General features: G+C 41.6%; 1 protein-coding gene across 2 annotated transcripts in view; it reads right to left on the bottom strand.

Annotated features, from left to right (window-relative positions):
* The window catches only part of CDH15 (cadherin 15), an 81,118-nt gene that overhangs the window by 6,260 nt on the left and 61,653 nt on the right, over positions 1-13,205 (bottom strand). For both annotated transcript variants that reach the window (XM_075189049.1, XM_075189048.1), the window contains exons 2-8: positions 5,133-5,303; positions 2,998-3,153; positions 2,621-2,765; positions 1,701-1,861; positions 1,486-1,614; positions 1,092-1,277; positions 670-923 (exon numbers count right to left, since the gene is read on the bottom strand). In XM_075189049.1, the coding sequence (XP_075045150.1) occupies positions 670-923; positions 1,092-1,277; positions 1,486-1,614; positions 1,701-1,861; positions 2,621-2,765; positions 2,998-3,153; positions 5,133-5,300 (1,199 nt within the window). In that variant the 5' untranslated portion in view covers positions 5,301-5,303. The remainder of the gene's footprint in view (positions 1-669; positions 924-1,091; positions 1,278-1,485; positions 1,615-1,700; positions 1,862-2,620; positions 2,766-2,997; positions 3,154-5,132; positions 5,304-13,205) is intronic.

Below are 13,205 nucleotides of genomic sequence, written 5' to 3'. Positions count from 1 at the left end.
CCGTGTTTGTGTGGGTTTCCTCCGGGTGCTCTGATTTCCTCCCACACTCCAAAACATACTAGGAGGTTAATTGGCTGCTATCAAAATTGACCCTAGTCTCTGTGTCTGTCTGTCTGTGTCTCTGTGTGTGTGTTAGGGAATTTAGACTAAACTCCAATGGGGTAGGGACTGATGTGAATGAGTTCTCTGTACAGCGCTGCGGAATTAGTGGCGCTATATAAATAAATGGTGATGATATGGTGACTTTTATTCCCTGAGCAACTTTACAAGTCACATGGATAGCCCAGATTTTCCTTTCAAGATTACAGTGGCTGCAACTTTGTAAGAACCCCTGGGTAAATGAGGGTCACCAAGCATATTGACAGCAAGGTCTTCCACTCAGATGTAACTCATGCGTTAATTCAGAGTATAACACCCCAGCATAGGCAAGGTCATGCACTGGCGGCAGGTGACGGCCCAACACCTCAAGTGACTTTATAGTGGAGTTTGGCCACTGCCTGTTCCAGCAAGATTCTAAGTTCAGCAATCTCTCAAATACTAGCGAACCGCGCTGGGTCCCTGCACCATGGGGTACGTTCCTGACTTCTAACCCTACCACCATCCTGCTCCCAACCTAACCATCCAGGAATAAAACATAAATGAAGAAAGTGGATAACACAAATGTCTCACCGGATCTCCTGGACCAGACTGATATCTGGATCTACCGCAGTATAATCGGCGATGATACTTCCCGGACTGATTCTCTCTCTAACTCTCACCACCATGGGGTTCTCCGAGAAGATCGGGGGTTCGTTCACATTCTTTACGATGACCTTGACCCGGGTTTGGGAGCGGAATGTGTGGGGGACGGAGGCGATCAGCTGGGCCTCGTTCTGGGCAGTCACCGTCAAGTTATGTATGCCCTTCGTCTCGTGGTCTAGAGGCTGGAAGATACCAACGTTTTGGGACAGTAATTATCGAGTTTCGTGGCATTGGATTACTTACGAGCATTGTAATGTATAGAACTCCAGAAGTAAATCTGTTGTGTATCACCCTCCTCCCCACCCCCAGCGGGACCGCACAGCTCCAGAATCCCGGCCATTTGTGGCTACCTTGACAACGGAGAGAATTCCCTCATTGGTCTGTGTCTCCGTGCGGATGGAGAACGCACCCTGCGGGTCTCCGCCGATGATGGAGTATTGGACTATCCAGTTGGGGGAGCCGCGGAGGTCTCTGTCCGTTACGCTCAATCTCCCGATATCCAGACCACTGCTCTCCTCTGCGACCTCCATGAGGAACTACCAGGGAGATATTAAGAAATTAGATAGTTAGTAAATACAGCAAACCAATGATCGAAACATATTACATATACCATGGAGCAGGGACTTAGATTGTATGGGAGCTGATGGAACTGCTCCTCCAGGCCCCGCTCATAACATAGGCCCAACAAATTCCAATGCAATCAGACACAAAGACAAACATAGATGGTACATGCTGCTGCTGTACCTCGTCTTGCGTGAACTCAGGCGGGTTATCATTGAGGTCTCCTATGGCGATAACCGCTCTGGCGGTGGTGGATAGCCCCTCCCCCATCATATCGGCCACCTGTACAGTAAGGTTGTATGATCCCACCACCTATATGTAGGGAGACAGGTATCTGTGTTATATTCCATTACACGTAACACTAATAACTGCTCTGTACAGCTGGACGCTGCATTTACCTCTCTGTCCAGACCCACTTGGACCGTCCTGATTTCACCGGTGTCCTGGTTAATACTGAATATTTCTGGTCCGTCTTGTTGAATGATGGAATATTTCAGAAGAGCGTTGTCTGTGTTTGTGTCATCCGCGTCTGTGGCTAACACCCTCATAACCAGGGAGCCTGGAGAGTATAGGACACTAAATAGTCACAATGCCATATAAAGTGTTACCGGGCCATCATTTCTAGTAAAATAAATGGTATGTAACAATTATTTTGCACATAGAGCATATTTAAGCAACTATTTTATTGAATTCTGATGATCTTCCCCCAAAGATTAAATTTGACAGCCCCACAATTGCTATTTAAAGGAGGCCTGGCCAAACTGTTGCTCTCCAGGTTTTGTAAAACTACAAGCCCCAGCATGCTTAGTCAGTACATAGCCTGCCGCTTGCTGGCAGGACATTCTGATACTTGTAGTTTTACAACAACCAGAGAGCCACCATTTGGCCAGACCTGGGGGTGTATTTACTAAACTGCAGGTTTGAAAAAGTGGAGATGTTGCCTATAACAACCAATCAGATTCTAGCTGTAATTTCTTTAGTACATTCGACAAAATGACAGCTGGAATCTGATTGGTTGTTATAGGCAACATAACCACTTTTTCAAACCTGCAGTTTAGTAAATATACCCCTGGTCTTAACACTCTCTGTCTTATAAGCAATGGCCAACAGAGTGGAGAGATTACTTATGGGAACAGTGAATAGTTAATAAGACAGCCCTTTTATAGGGACTCTTGGTAGAATCCATCCCATGCTTCCTATGGATGTCAGGTGCATAGGGCAGTACAAGGTGATTTGCCATTATAAATTGGGAAAGAAGACACCCCCGTCACCCCCTTCCCCAAATACCAACAGCTCCCAATATGTAACCTCAATGTACCAGGCTTTGCATTCTCCATCACATATCCCTTGAACACTGGCTGTAAGAACACCGGGCGATTGTCATTTTGATCAAGAACGACGATCTGTAGGTCCGTCTGGTCTTCAAGGGGCACTCCGTCAATGTCCAACGCAAATGCGCAAAGCTGATGAAGACAGGAGAGAGACAACCTTATATGGAGGGGGTGAGGAATTCTCTACAGTGTCTAAACATACATCCTGCAACAATAGGGTTTGGGCATTGGAAGCAGAACAATCAGCTTGTTCGGAATCGTAGTTGTCTAATCACCGGGTTCTATAGGTTAATCAGAGCTGGGTTCACATGATAGCAGAGACTGGTGCACTATATAATAGTACTAGGACATATGTATGTAGTACCTTAAATCGCTCTATCTTCTCGCGATCCAGCACTGCGTTCAGGTATACGATTCCAGTTGTTTTATTAATCGAAAAGATTCCTTTGGGTTCCTCATCCACACCGGGCCCCTTGATGCTGTATATAATGCTACCTAGGTGCTTCTTGTCCGACTTAATCTGGAAGAATACACATAAATAAATGATGATGATGATGATGATGATTATGATTGATGAAAAACATGAGCAACACAATATTTGTCAGTCATTTTACTGTAACCATCACACGCTATACCAGTAGTGTCCACTAGATGTCAGCGTTGTCCACTGTATCAGGCACACTACATAAATGTGCTTTTCAATATATACCTGGGGGGTCAGAAAACCAATGTGGGGGCTCACAGAATAGTTTTGTTGGGGTCCTATGATTGTTGTATATACAATCGAGTGGTTACCACCACTTAGGGGGTCCCAGAAGAATATCACACTGACCATAGACAAATGGTGCTTAAACTATTTATTTATTTATTTATTTATTTACAAAACATCACTAGCTGAATATCAGGGAAAACAAACACAAATCTGTTCATAAATATTGTTATATTTTCTAGATTAAAAAATAAAATAATGCTTTTCCTAAAACCTCTACATTCTGAACTTTAACTGGAGCTAAACAAATGAAAAATATTTATTTTTTAAACTCTATATGAAAAGAAACTATTCATACGTGTTAAAGGGATAAATGGCCATTTAATATGGACGTGTAACAGCCCCGACAGGGAGCAGCCATGATGACCTCTCTCAAAGTGAGCAGCACCGTGTTGTACGATAATTAAGTGGCAAATTCTATCATAGAATGCAGGTGAGACATGATTGTAACCAGTGAAGAGGGGGAGGGGGGAGAATGTGTATGTGTGTGATTATATCCTCCCAACACGTAGGTAATGTTGTCACAGTCTGCAAGGTGCAATACTTAACAGGTGTGCAGACCAGGTTTTCACATATATATGGAAGTGTGCAGTGTGTACCTACATTATTTTAGCTGCTCTGATATTCAAGGAAAGATAAAATAGGTATAGGTCATTTACTCCCTTTGTTTTCTTATTATATCCACTCTAAAGCACTTGGTTGCCTTAGATCCATAAGATTTAGGGGTATATTTACTAAACTGCGGGTTTGAAAAAGTGGAGATGTTGCCTATAGCAACCAATCAGATTCTAGCTGTCATTTTGTAGAATGTACTAAATAAATTATAACTAAAATCTGATTGGTTGCTATAGGCAACATCATATGCATTCATCATACTACAGATTTATATTTGTAACACCGGCATTCATACGTTAGATTATTGTGAGGGTCTTACACTTCCATATTGTGTTACTCTTTAACCACAAAACATTCTCAGAACTGTGAATCCTATTGCACAATAACGTAAGGAAATGTATATCCCCAATATGAATAAAACATTTTAGAAGGGACGTGGCCACATTTCATTTAAATTCTTTCACGTGGCCGACAGTTTGAATTAAAAAAAATTAAAATATATAATATTATTAACTGGATGCCATGTAAAATTTATTCTGATTGACAAATGTCTTCACTTTTTCAGCTTATTAACCTGTGTCAGTAAGCAACGGACACAGGTCAATAAGCTGCAGAAAGTGAAGACAATGAATATTTAAGCTTAGACACTGAACTGACAAATACCTGTGCCTCAATACTCACATAAAGGAGAAGCAGAACTACAGTAGACACTTTGAGCCTGATTCATTAAGGAAAGGAAATTAAACATAATGAGTAACTTTGCACCTGGGCAAAACCATGTTGCATTGGAGGGGGAGGTAAATTTATAACGTGGGGACAGATTTATAGTAGGGCATGTTCTAGATCTATTTTAAGTTTCACTGTATAAAGCTATCAAGTATTTGTGTTCTACATGACAAAGCAGCCAGTATTTATCTTATGTGCAAAATAATCAACTAGTTTACCCCCCTTGCATTGTAACATGGTTTGTCCCGGAGAAAACTTACTCATTTTTTGCCTTGCTCTCCATAATGAATCAGGCCCAATATGTACACACACACACATATATATATATATACACACACATATATATATATATATATAATTACATAAGCTCCTCCTCCTGCGTTCCTTACCTGCACTACTTGTGAGGGGATGTTTTTTAAATTCTCGGAGACGGAAATAGTAGGAATCACCCAGGCTCTCCTAAACCTTTGCATCCTACTGGGCACGACCTCCCGCTGTCGCCATGGATACAAGATGCGGACGTCTTGTGTGAGGTCATCCTGTGATGTCACGCTCATGACCTGTAGAAGGAGAATAACTTTATTCAAAGAACAGCCTGAGACGCAGAACACACTAAACAGACATTGAACCCTGCACCTAACAACACTGCAATCCTAGAACATTTTATATACTCCTTTTTACTCATCCGTATAAGTCTTAGGTAATGTTTGTGTTGTCTTATATTTCATTACCTACTCTAGAAATCATAGGAGCATTAAAACACTTGAATTTTCCTGAATACATGAATTTGGCAATATAGGTGGAAGCCCTACTAAAATAAAATATCATACACAGACAAGGTATAGCGCCACCTAGCGGCTACATTATCATAAAGTTCAACCCGGACAGCGCTATCTGCAGCCTGCGGCTCTGAGCTTTCACTTCTAAGAGCAACTGTCTGATATCAACAGAGACTGTGTCTGAGCAGCTAAATGTGGCCACATATTCTGTTACTTTCATATCATGCAGTGCGTGGTTCTGTGCAAAGATATTAATATATTTATGTATATAACCGAGACAGCTGCTTGGTGGCAGGAATGGACTAGGAGGAATATATACTCCTTTTACTCTGTTTTTCTGCAAAAAGTTAAAGCGTATAGATATAGTCCTAGGGGTATATTTACTAAACTGCAGGTTTGAAAAAGTGGAGATGTTGCCTATAGCAACCAATCAGATTCTAGTTATCATTTATTTAGTACATTCTACAAAATGACAGCTAGAATCTGACTGGTTGCTGTGCGGAGACACTTTTACAAACCCGCAGTTTAGTAAATATACCCCCTAGTGTGTGCTACTACACATCACTGCATGCTTGCTTTACAGTGAGTGGAGCAGTGCCCCCTGGTGGTCAAAAGACCACATAAACCCTTGTTTGCTTTATATCAAAGATTAATGTGAATGTAGAAATCAAACAGATTATCATGGAAGGGCAGTTAAATAGTGGAAGTTAGGTTTTTTTCTGCACGGTTATTCTAGACTAGTCCCCCACAGGCTTTTTTTTCTTTTCACAATGCATTTTGGGAATGTTCTAATTTTTCAGCTGAAATCTCTAGCTCACAAGTAGAGATGTTATAATCAACTTCATTACATGCTTGATTCCCAAGATTAATATTTTTTAATCGTCTTATTATGTATAGCAGGCCTGGCCAACCTGCGGCTCTCCAGCTGTTGTGAAACTACAAGTCTCACCTTGCCACCTATCGCTTGGCTATCTTCTGGCAAAGCTGGGACTTGTAGTTTCACAACACCTGGAGAACCACAGGTCGGCCAGGCCTGATTTAGAAGATATCATCATCATCATTTATTTACATAGCGCCAGCAAATTCCGTAGCGCTGTACAATTGGGACATGGTTAAATTACGTTTGGAGTTCCATTATTATGCAGAGTAGATTACATTAGCCTAACTGTTGAGAGCCCAATGATCACATAACCGTATATTTCTCTTATAAAAACAAAAAACTTTGTTACCGTACAATACGTAACGAAAGATGGAGTTAAATAATGTGTCTGCTGATCAGCAACGACGTTTGCCTGTCGCCACGTGACCGGCGTGTATCACGGTGTCTCTGAGTGAGCGTCTTGTGTTACCTGCAGACCATATGTGAGCACACAGACGCTGCCAGTCACTGTAATCTGGCTCAGGGAGCAGCTGCTTGCAGCCGGCAGGTGTGACAACTGCAGCAGCCCTGCAGTCTCTGTGTCAGCTTTACTATGAGACTGGCCAGGTGTTTGCAGACAGCGTCCCTGGGGTGTACTGAGCACGGCTGAGCTCCCCTAATCCTACCGAAGACAACTGGGACAGAACAGGTGCAGACTGAGGAGAAAATGAGTCTTACTAGCTATAATAGAGTGGTCCCACTGTGCTAGGATTTCTACCAAGGTGTCTAACAGTCATATTACAGCACCTATAACCAATACTTATTAATATATTCTCCTACCTAACATAATCTCTAACCTTCAGGCTTGGGCAACCTGTGCCTGGGAACTACAAGTTCAAGCATGCCATGCTAGCTATTGGTTGGCAGACCATGCTGGGACTTTTAGTTCCACAACAGCTGGTCAGTCACTGGTTGTCTAAGCCTGCATTGCTGCCTTAATTTTTTCAATTCTTAACGAAACGCCAAAACTGCAATAATTGTTTCTGCTTTTCCCTCTTACTTCCCCTCCAATAGCTAGTTTACACGAGCTTTGAGCTATACACATATATGCCTCTTGACTAGTTTCACGGTTACCCATTTGTATAAGATTAATAATTGCAAGAAAATGTTTTTGATTTTTTGCTACACAGATTATCTCAGGCTACTGATAAACTAGATCAGAACACTGTCCTGGATGAAATAAGTCTTTCTAGGTGTCATTCACATTCAGCGATTGTTGTGCAACCAAACAGAATCAAATTCACACAACTATGTACACACCAATCAGCCACAACATTAAAACCACCTGCTTAATATTATGTAGGTCCCCCTTGTGCCGCCAAATCAGTTCTGATCCGTGGCAGCATGGACCCCACAAGACCTCTGAAGGTGTCCTGTGGTATCTGGCACTAAGACGTTAGCAGCAGATCCATTAAGTCCTGTAAGTTATGAGGTGGGGTCTCCATGGCTCAGACTTGTATTTCCAGCACATCCCACAGATCGGATTCAAATCTGGGGAATTTGGAGGCCGAGTCAACACCTTGATCTCTTTGTCATGTTCCTCAAACCATTCCTGAGTAATGTTTGCAGTGTAACAGGGCTCATTATCCTGCTGAAAGAGACCGCTGCCATCAGGGGTGTACCTGGTCTGCACAATGTTTAGGTAGGTGGTACGTGTCACAGTAACATCCACATGAATATCATGACCCAAGGTTTCCCAGCAGAACATTACCCAGAGTATCACACGGCCTCCGCCGGTTTGTCTTCCTATGGTGCATCCTGGTGCCGTCACTTTACCAGGTAAACGGCGCACACGCACCCGGCCGTCCACATGATGTAAAAGAAAACGTGATTTGTCAGACGCCGATTCACCGGTTGTCCTTGGATCATTTTTGGTAGGTACACCGGGAACACCCCACCAGACCTGACCTTTTGGAGATGCTCTGACCCAGTCGTCTAGACATCACAATTTGTCTCTTGTCATGTCGCTCAGATCCCTGCACCATTTTTCCTGCTTCCAACACATCAACTTCAAGAACTGACTGTTCACTTGCTGTCTAATATATCCCACCCCATGACAGGGGCCATTGTAACGAGATAATCAACAGTATACACTTCACTTGTCAGTGGTTTTTATGTTGTGCTGATCGCTCTATGTAATAGTAAACATATAAGGAGCTGTCAACAACCAGTGACGTCTCAATGGGCCAGTTGTTTATTATTTCTGCATTTCATTGTAGGATATTGTTCTTCGATCCTCTATCCCCATCATGACCTGCTGGTGTAACGGAGGTCGTCCTTCGACTACGCTGCTGTGGAACGAGTGATGTCACACAAGTGGGCGGGGTCTAAGCAGTAAGTGCTTGTAAGCAGACATACAGGCATCAGTATAGAGCGCAGAGTGTATTCGGGTCTCTACCCTCTGTCTCGTGTCTGCCTCTTCTTCATCTACCTGGTATGTTCTTGTTCTGTTTTTACATAGGATTTATTATACCCCAGAGTTTTGTGACCCCTTACAAATAAACGACAGTGATGATGACGATGACGAAGGTGCAAATCTGCGCTAAACCCACAACAACCAATCACACGTTTTGCTTTCCCCATGTAATCTGCGATAGATAGATAAAGCTAGTGGCTTGCTATGGTAGTTAGAATAGTCATTTGTTTCTCATTAGAGACACTCAAGCTGTACTTAGCTGCCGGAAAAGCCAAATGGTGTCTGTCAAGGGGTCAACAATACATAAAAAAACATCTGCTGAGGTTCTCCACTCTGCTTTCATTGGACACTAATTGAAATCACCAAAAGCTATTTATCTTAATAAAATCAATACAAGTTAAACAGCTTGTCGCCCGAATTGTGGTATTAAAATACTTTTGATGTTCTAAGAATACCAGGTCACCTAAAGTGCGTCCTGGTCAGATATTACAGTGCTGGGGCGGACTGAGGGAGGGGAGGGCGACAGTGTACAAATCCAAATGGGTAGAAGAGAGCGTGGGGAAAACAACGGGGAGTTGGGGGTGAGATGAGAGCCAGTCGTGTGACACTAGTAGTCTTGTGGGGGGGAACAGATGCTGACAGCTTTACTTATATCACTCGTACCACAAAGTAATACATGTTAGATGGTGTAACTTACTGCAAGACTAGTACTAAAGCAGTAGTGACTCACATATAACTGAATGTGACTATCCTAATAACCAATATACAATATACAGTATTCTACTGACCCATATACAATACAGTGAGCATTCTACATACCAGTATTTAAGCAGGAAACACTATACAATACATTCTAGTGACCTATATACAATACAGTGAGCATTCTAGTAACCCAAATACAATTCAGAGAGCATTCTAGATACCAGTATATAACCAGGAAACACTATACAATACAGAGAGCATTCTAGTGACCCATATACAATACAGAGAGCATTCTACTGACCCATATACAATACAGAGAGCATTCTAGTGACCCATATACAATACAGAGAGCATTCTACTGACCCATATACAATACAGTGAGCATTCTACATACCAGTATTTAAGCAGGAAACACTATACAATACATTCTAGTGACCTATATACAATACAGTGAGCATTCTAGTAACCCATATACAATTCAGAGAGCATTCTAGATACCAGTATATAACCAGGAAACACTATACAATACAGAGAGCATTCTAGTGACCCATATACAATGCAGAGAGCATTCTAGTGACCCATATAAAATGCCGAGAGCATTCTACTGACCCATATACAATACAGAGAGCATTCTACTGACCCATATACAATGCCGAGAGCATTCTACTGACCCATATACAATGCAGAGAGCATTCTACTGACCCATATGCAATGCAGAGAGCATTCTACTGACCCATATGCAATGCAGAGAGCATTCTAGCGACCCATATACAATCCAGAGAGCATTCTACCGACCCATATACAATACAGAGAGCATTCTAGTGACATATACAATACAGAGAGCATTCTAGTGACATATACAATACAGAGAGCATTCTACTGACCCATATACAATACAGAGAGCATTCTACTGACCCATATACAATGCAGAGAGCATTCTAGAGACCTATATACAAGACAGTGAGCATTCTAGTGACCTATATACAATACAGATAGCATTCTAGTGACCTATATACAATACAGAGAGCATTCTAGTGACCCATATACAATACAGTAAATATCTTAACGACCAATATTCAATATAGAGAGCATTCTAGTTGTCAGTATATAACCAGGAAGCGCTATACAATAGAGTGAGCATCTTTGTGAGTAGTATACAATACAGAGATTGTTTCACAAACTATTACACAATACAGCGAGTATCTTAATGACCACTATGCAATAGAGCATTCTAGTGACCAATAGAGCATATCAGTAACAATTATACAATATTGACTCTATTTCTGGTGGTTATATAATGCAGACTTTCAAATCTCTGGTGACTATGCAGGAAAACCACACAATCTTTATGGCTATGCAGACCCCCAAATCTATGGATGTGATACAACACAGACCCCCAAATCTATGGATATCCCAATTGTAAAGCGCTACGGAATTTGCTGGAGCTATATAAATAAATGTTGTTGATGATGATGATGATGATATGATACAACACAGCGCAGACCCCCAAATCTATGGATATGATACAACACAGACCCCATATATCTGGCGGACTCTCATCACTTCCTCAGTGGGCTGGTCTCTGTCTAGCTCCCAGATTGGTGGATTGATGGTGCTATCCACCAATCAGAGTGCTGATTGATTAAAGTAGAGGGTGGGATAGTGGAGCTAATATTATTATTCCTATATATTTTATGTGCTCTCTTTCTAATTAAAATAATGCTAGCATGTATGGCTATGTCCATGGATGAGATTCTACCAGCTAAGCAGGTTGTCCATTAAGAAATGTGTTTATGCCAATAGACATAGTTTCTTGTGTAGGATAACCTATATTTCAAAACACAATTATGGAAATAATTCTTTTTAATAGGATTTCTATTTTTTTTTAAAGCCTATTCCATCATTGTGCGCTCTGTAAGGATAATACTGACAGGTCCCTGCAGCCAATCTGGAAGTGATGTTGTGAACATATCATCTTAGTAGTTAGTGATCTATATTCTGTGCACAACATAAAACACCTATTAGACCGTTTTACAGCCAGAGTTTAACCCTGCGTGGACCGAGCATCCTGTAGCTATGGACAGGTGTCAAAGTTTTAATGTGCCCCCGCTGAGTGCTGTAACTGATTATCCAGCTGCCCACTGGGGGAGGGAAAGGAGTGTGGGATTAACTTGAATTTAGCAGGCCCCAGAGGACCAAAAATGTACCAGTTGCTGCCTCCTCGCCCCCCTGTATCTCTGGCCGGGGTACGATCAAGTTACAGACATCCAAGGAATTTACCTAATTCCTAAACAACACAGAGTGTTAGGCATGTACCGCACCCACAGGAGTTATACATGGACTCACACCCAGCCTGAGATGCCTACAGTGTATGCATCAGTGTCATCAGGTGGGTTGGAACGTAGTCCTGGGGGTATATTTACTAAACTGTGGTGATGTTACCTATAGCAACCAAACAGATTCTAGCTGTCATTTTGTAGAATGTACTAAATAAATGATAGCTAGAATCTGATTGGTTGCTAAACCAGCAGTTTAGTAATTATACCCTCTGGAGTCCTGTGATAAAGTTATGGCATGCGTGTTTACTTGTTAGGCTCTTACAGAGAAACATAGAAATGTCACAATTGCATCAATAATTGACATCATCCTGGCATTTGTCTGGGTTACAATGTTAAATTTGAGAGGGGTTATTCATCTACAGCAGTGTTGGCTGACCTGTGACACTCCAGGTGTTGTGAAACTACAAGTCCCAGCATGCTTTGCCAATATATAGCAGCTTATTGCTGGAAGGGTATGCTGGGACTTGTAGTTTCACAACACCTGGAGTGTCACAGGTTAGCCAACACTGATCTACAGCAACTTATAATTTACTGGCTTGTACAATACATGGCATCCTACAGCTTTTACTCTATACTTTGTGCTATTTATTTATTATGTCTGTGCTTTTCAGTCAGGTATGCATATCATCGGGAAGAGGTCTGGTTCTGTTTGTGTTGCTCTTGGATACAACACAGCTCTGCTCTGTTGTATCCCAAGTTCAGCTTTGTGTCAAGTCACAGGTCAACACAATGAAACAACTCAGCTGATGATATGAAGACATGGCGGAAAAGCAAAGAATACGCTAGAAAGGTAAAGAAATATATTCAATAATAGGTGGAAAAGAGATTGTAGAAGTGAACCAATTAAAGTGATAACTCTTCATTCTTTGAAGGCACAGCGAGGAATTATAAATGCTATGCTTCATACATGATTTGCCTTACATGCCTCTATAATCACCTGACATTTACAGACTAATTAAACATTCTGAAACAACACTAAAAATAGTAGCATTTCCAAAAATGGAATCCAATGGCAAGAAAGGACACTATTCTGTATTTGTTAGATGGCAGTACACCAATATACACAGTGTATTCTTTATATAATAATGTAAAATAAGCATAAGTGATATAACAGATGGGACAAAGCACTGATCAGAGGTGCTCAGGAACGGTGAACCAGCTGTTTTGGGGTCTGCTCCGTGGAATGTTTAAAACATGAAAATAAAGCCGGTGCACTACAATTCCCAGCACGGCCTTCTCTTTGCAGAGCAATATGATTTAGATCCTTTTTAGGGCAGGAAACGTTTGCATGTGATATCAATTTAAAA

The sequence above is a fragment of the Mixophyes fleayi genome, chromosome 10 (genome assembly GCF_038048845.1).
Source record: "Mixophyes fleayi isolate aMixFle1 chromosome 10, aMixFle1.hap1, whole genome shotgun sequence".
Taxonomy (NCBI): domain Eukaryota; kingdom Metazoa; phylum Chordata; class Amphibia; order Anura; family Limnodynastidae; genus Mixophyes; species Mixophyes fleayi.
The sequence above is the reverse complement of the archived record's forward strand: the minus strand, read 5'-3'. Positions and strand labels throughout refer to the sequence as shown.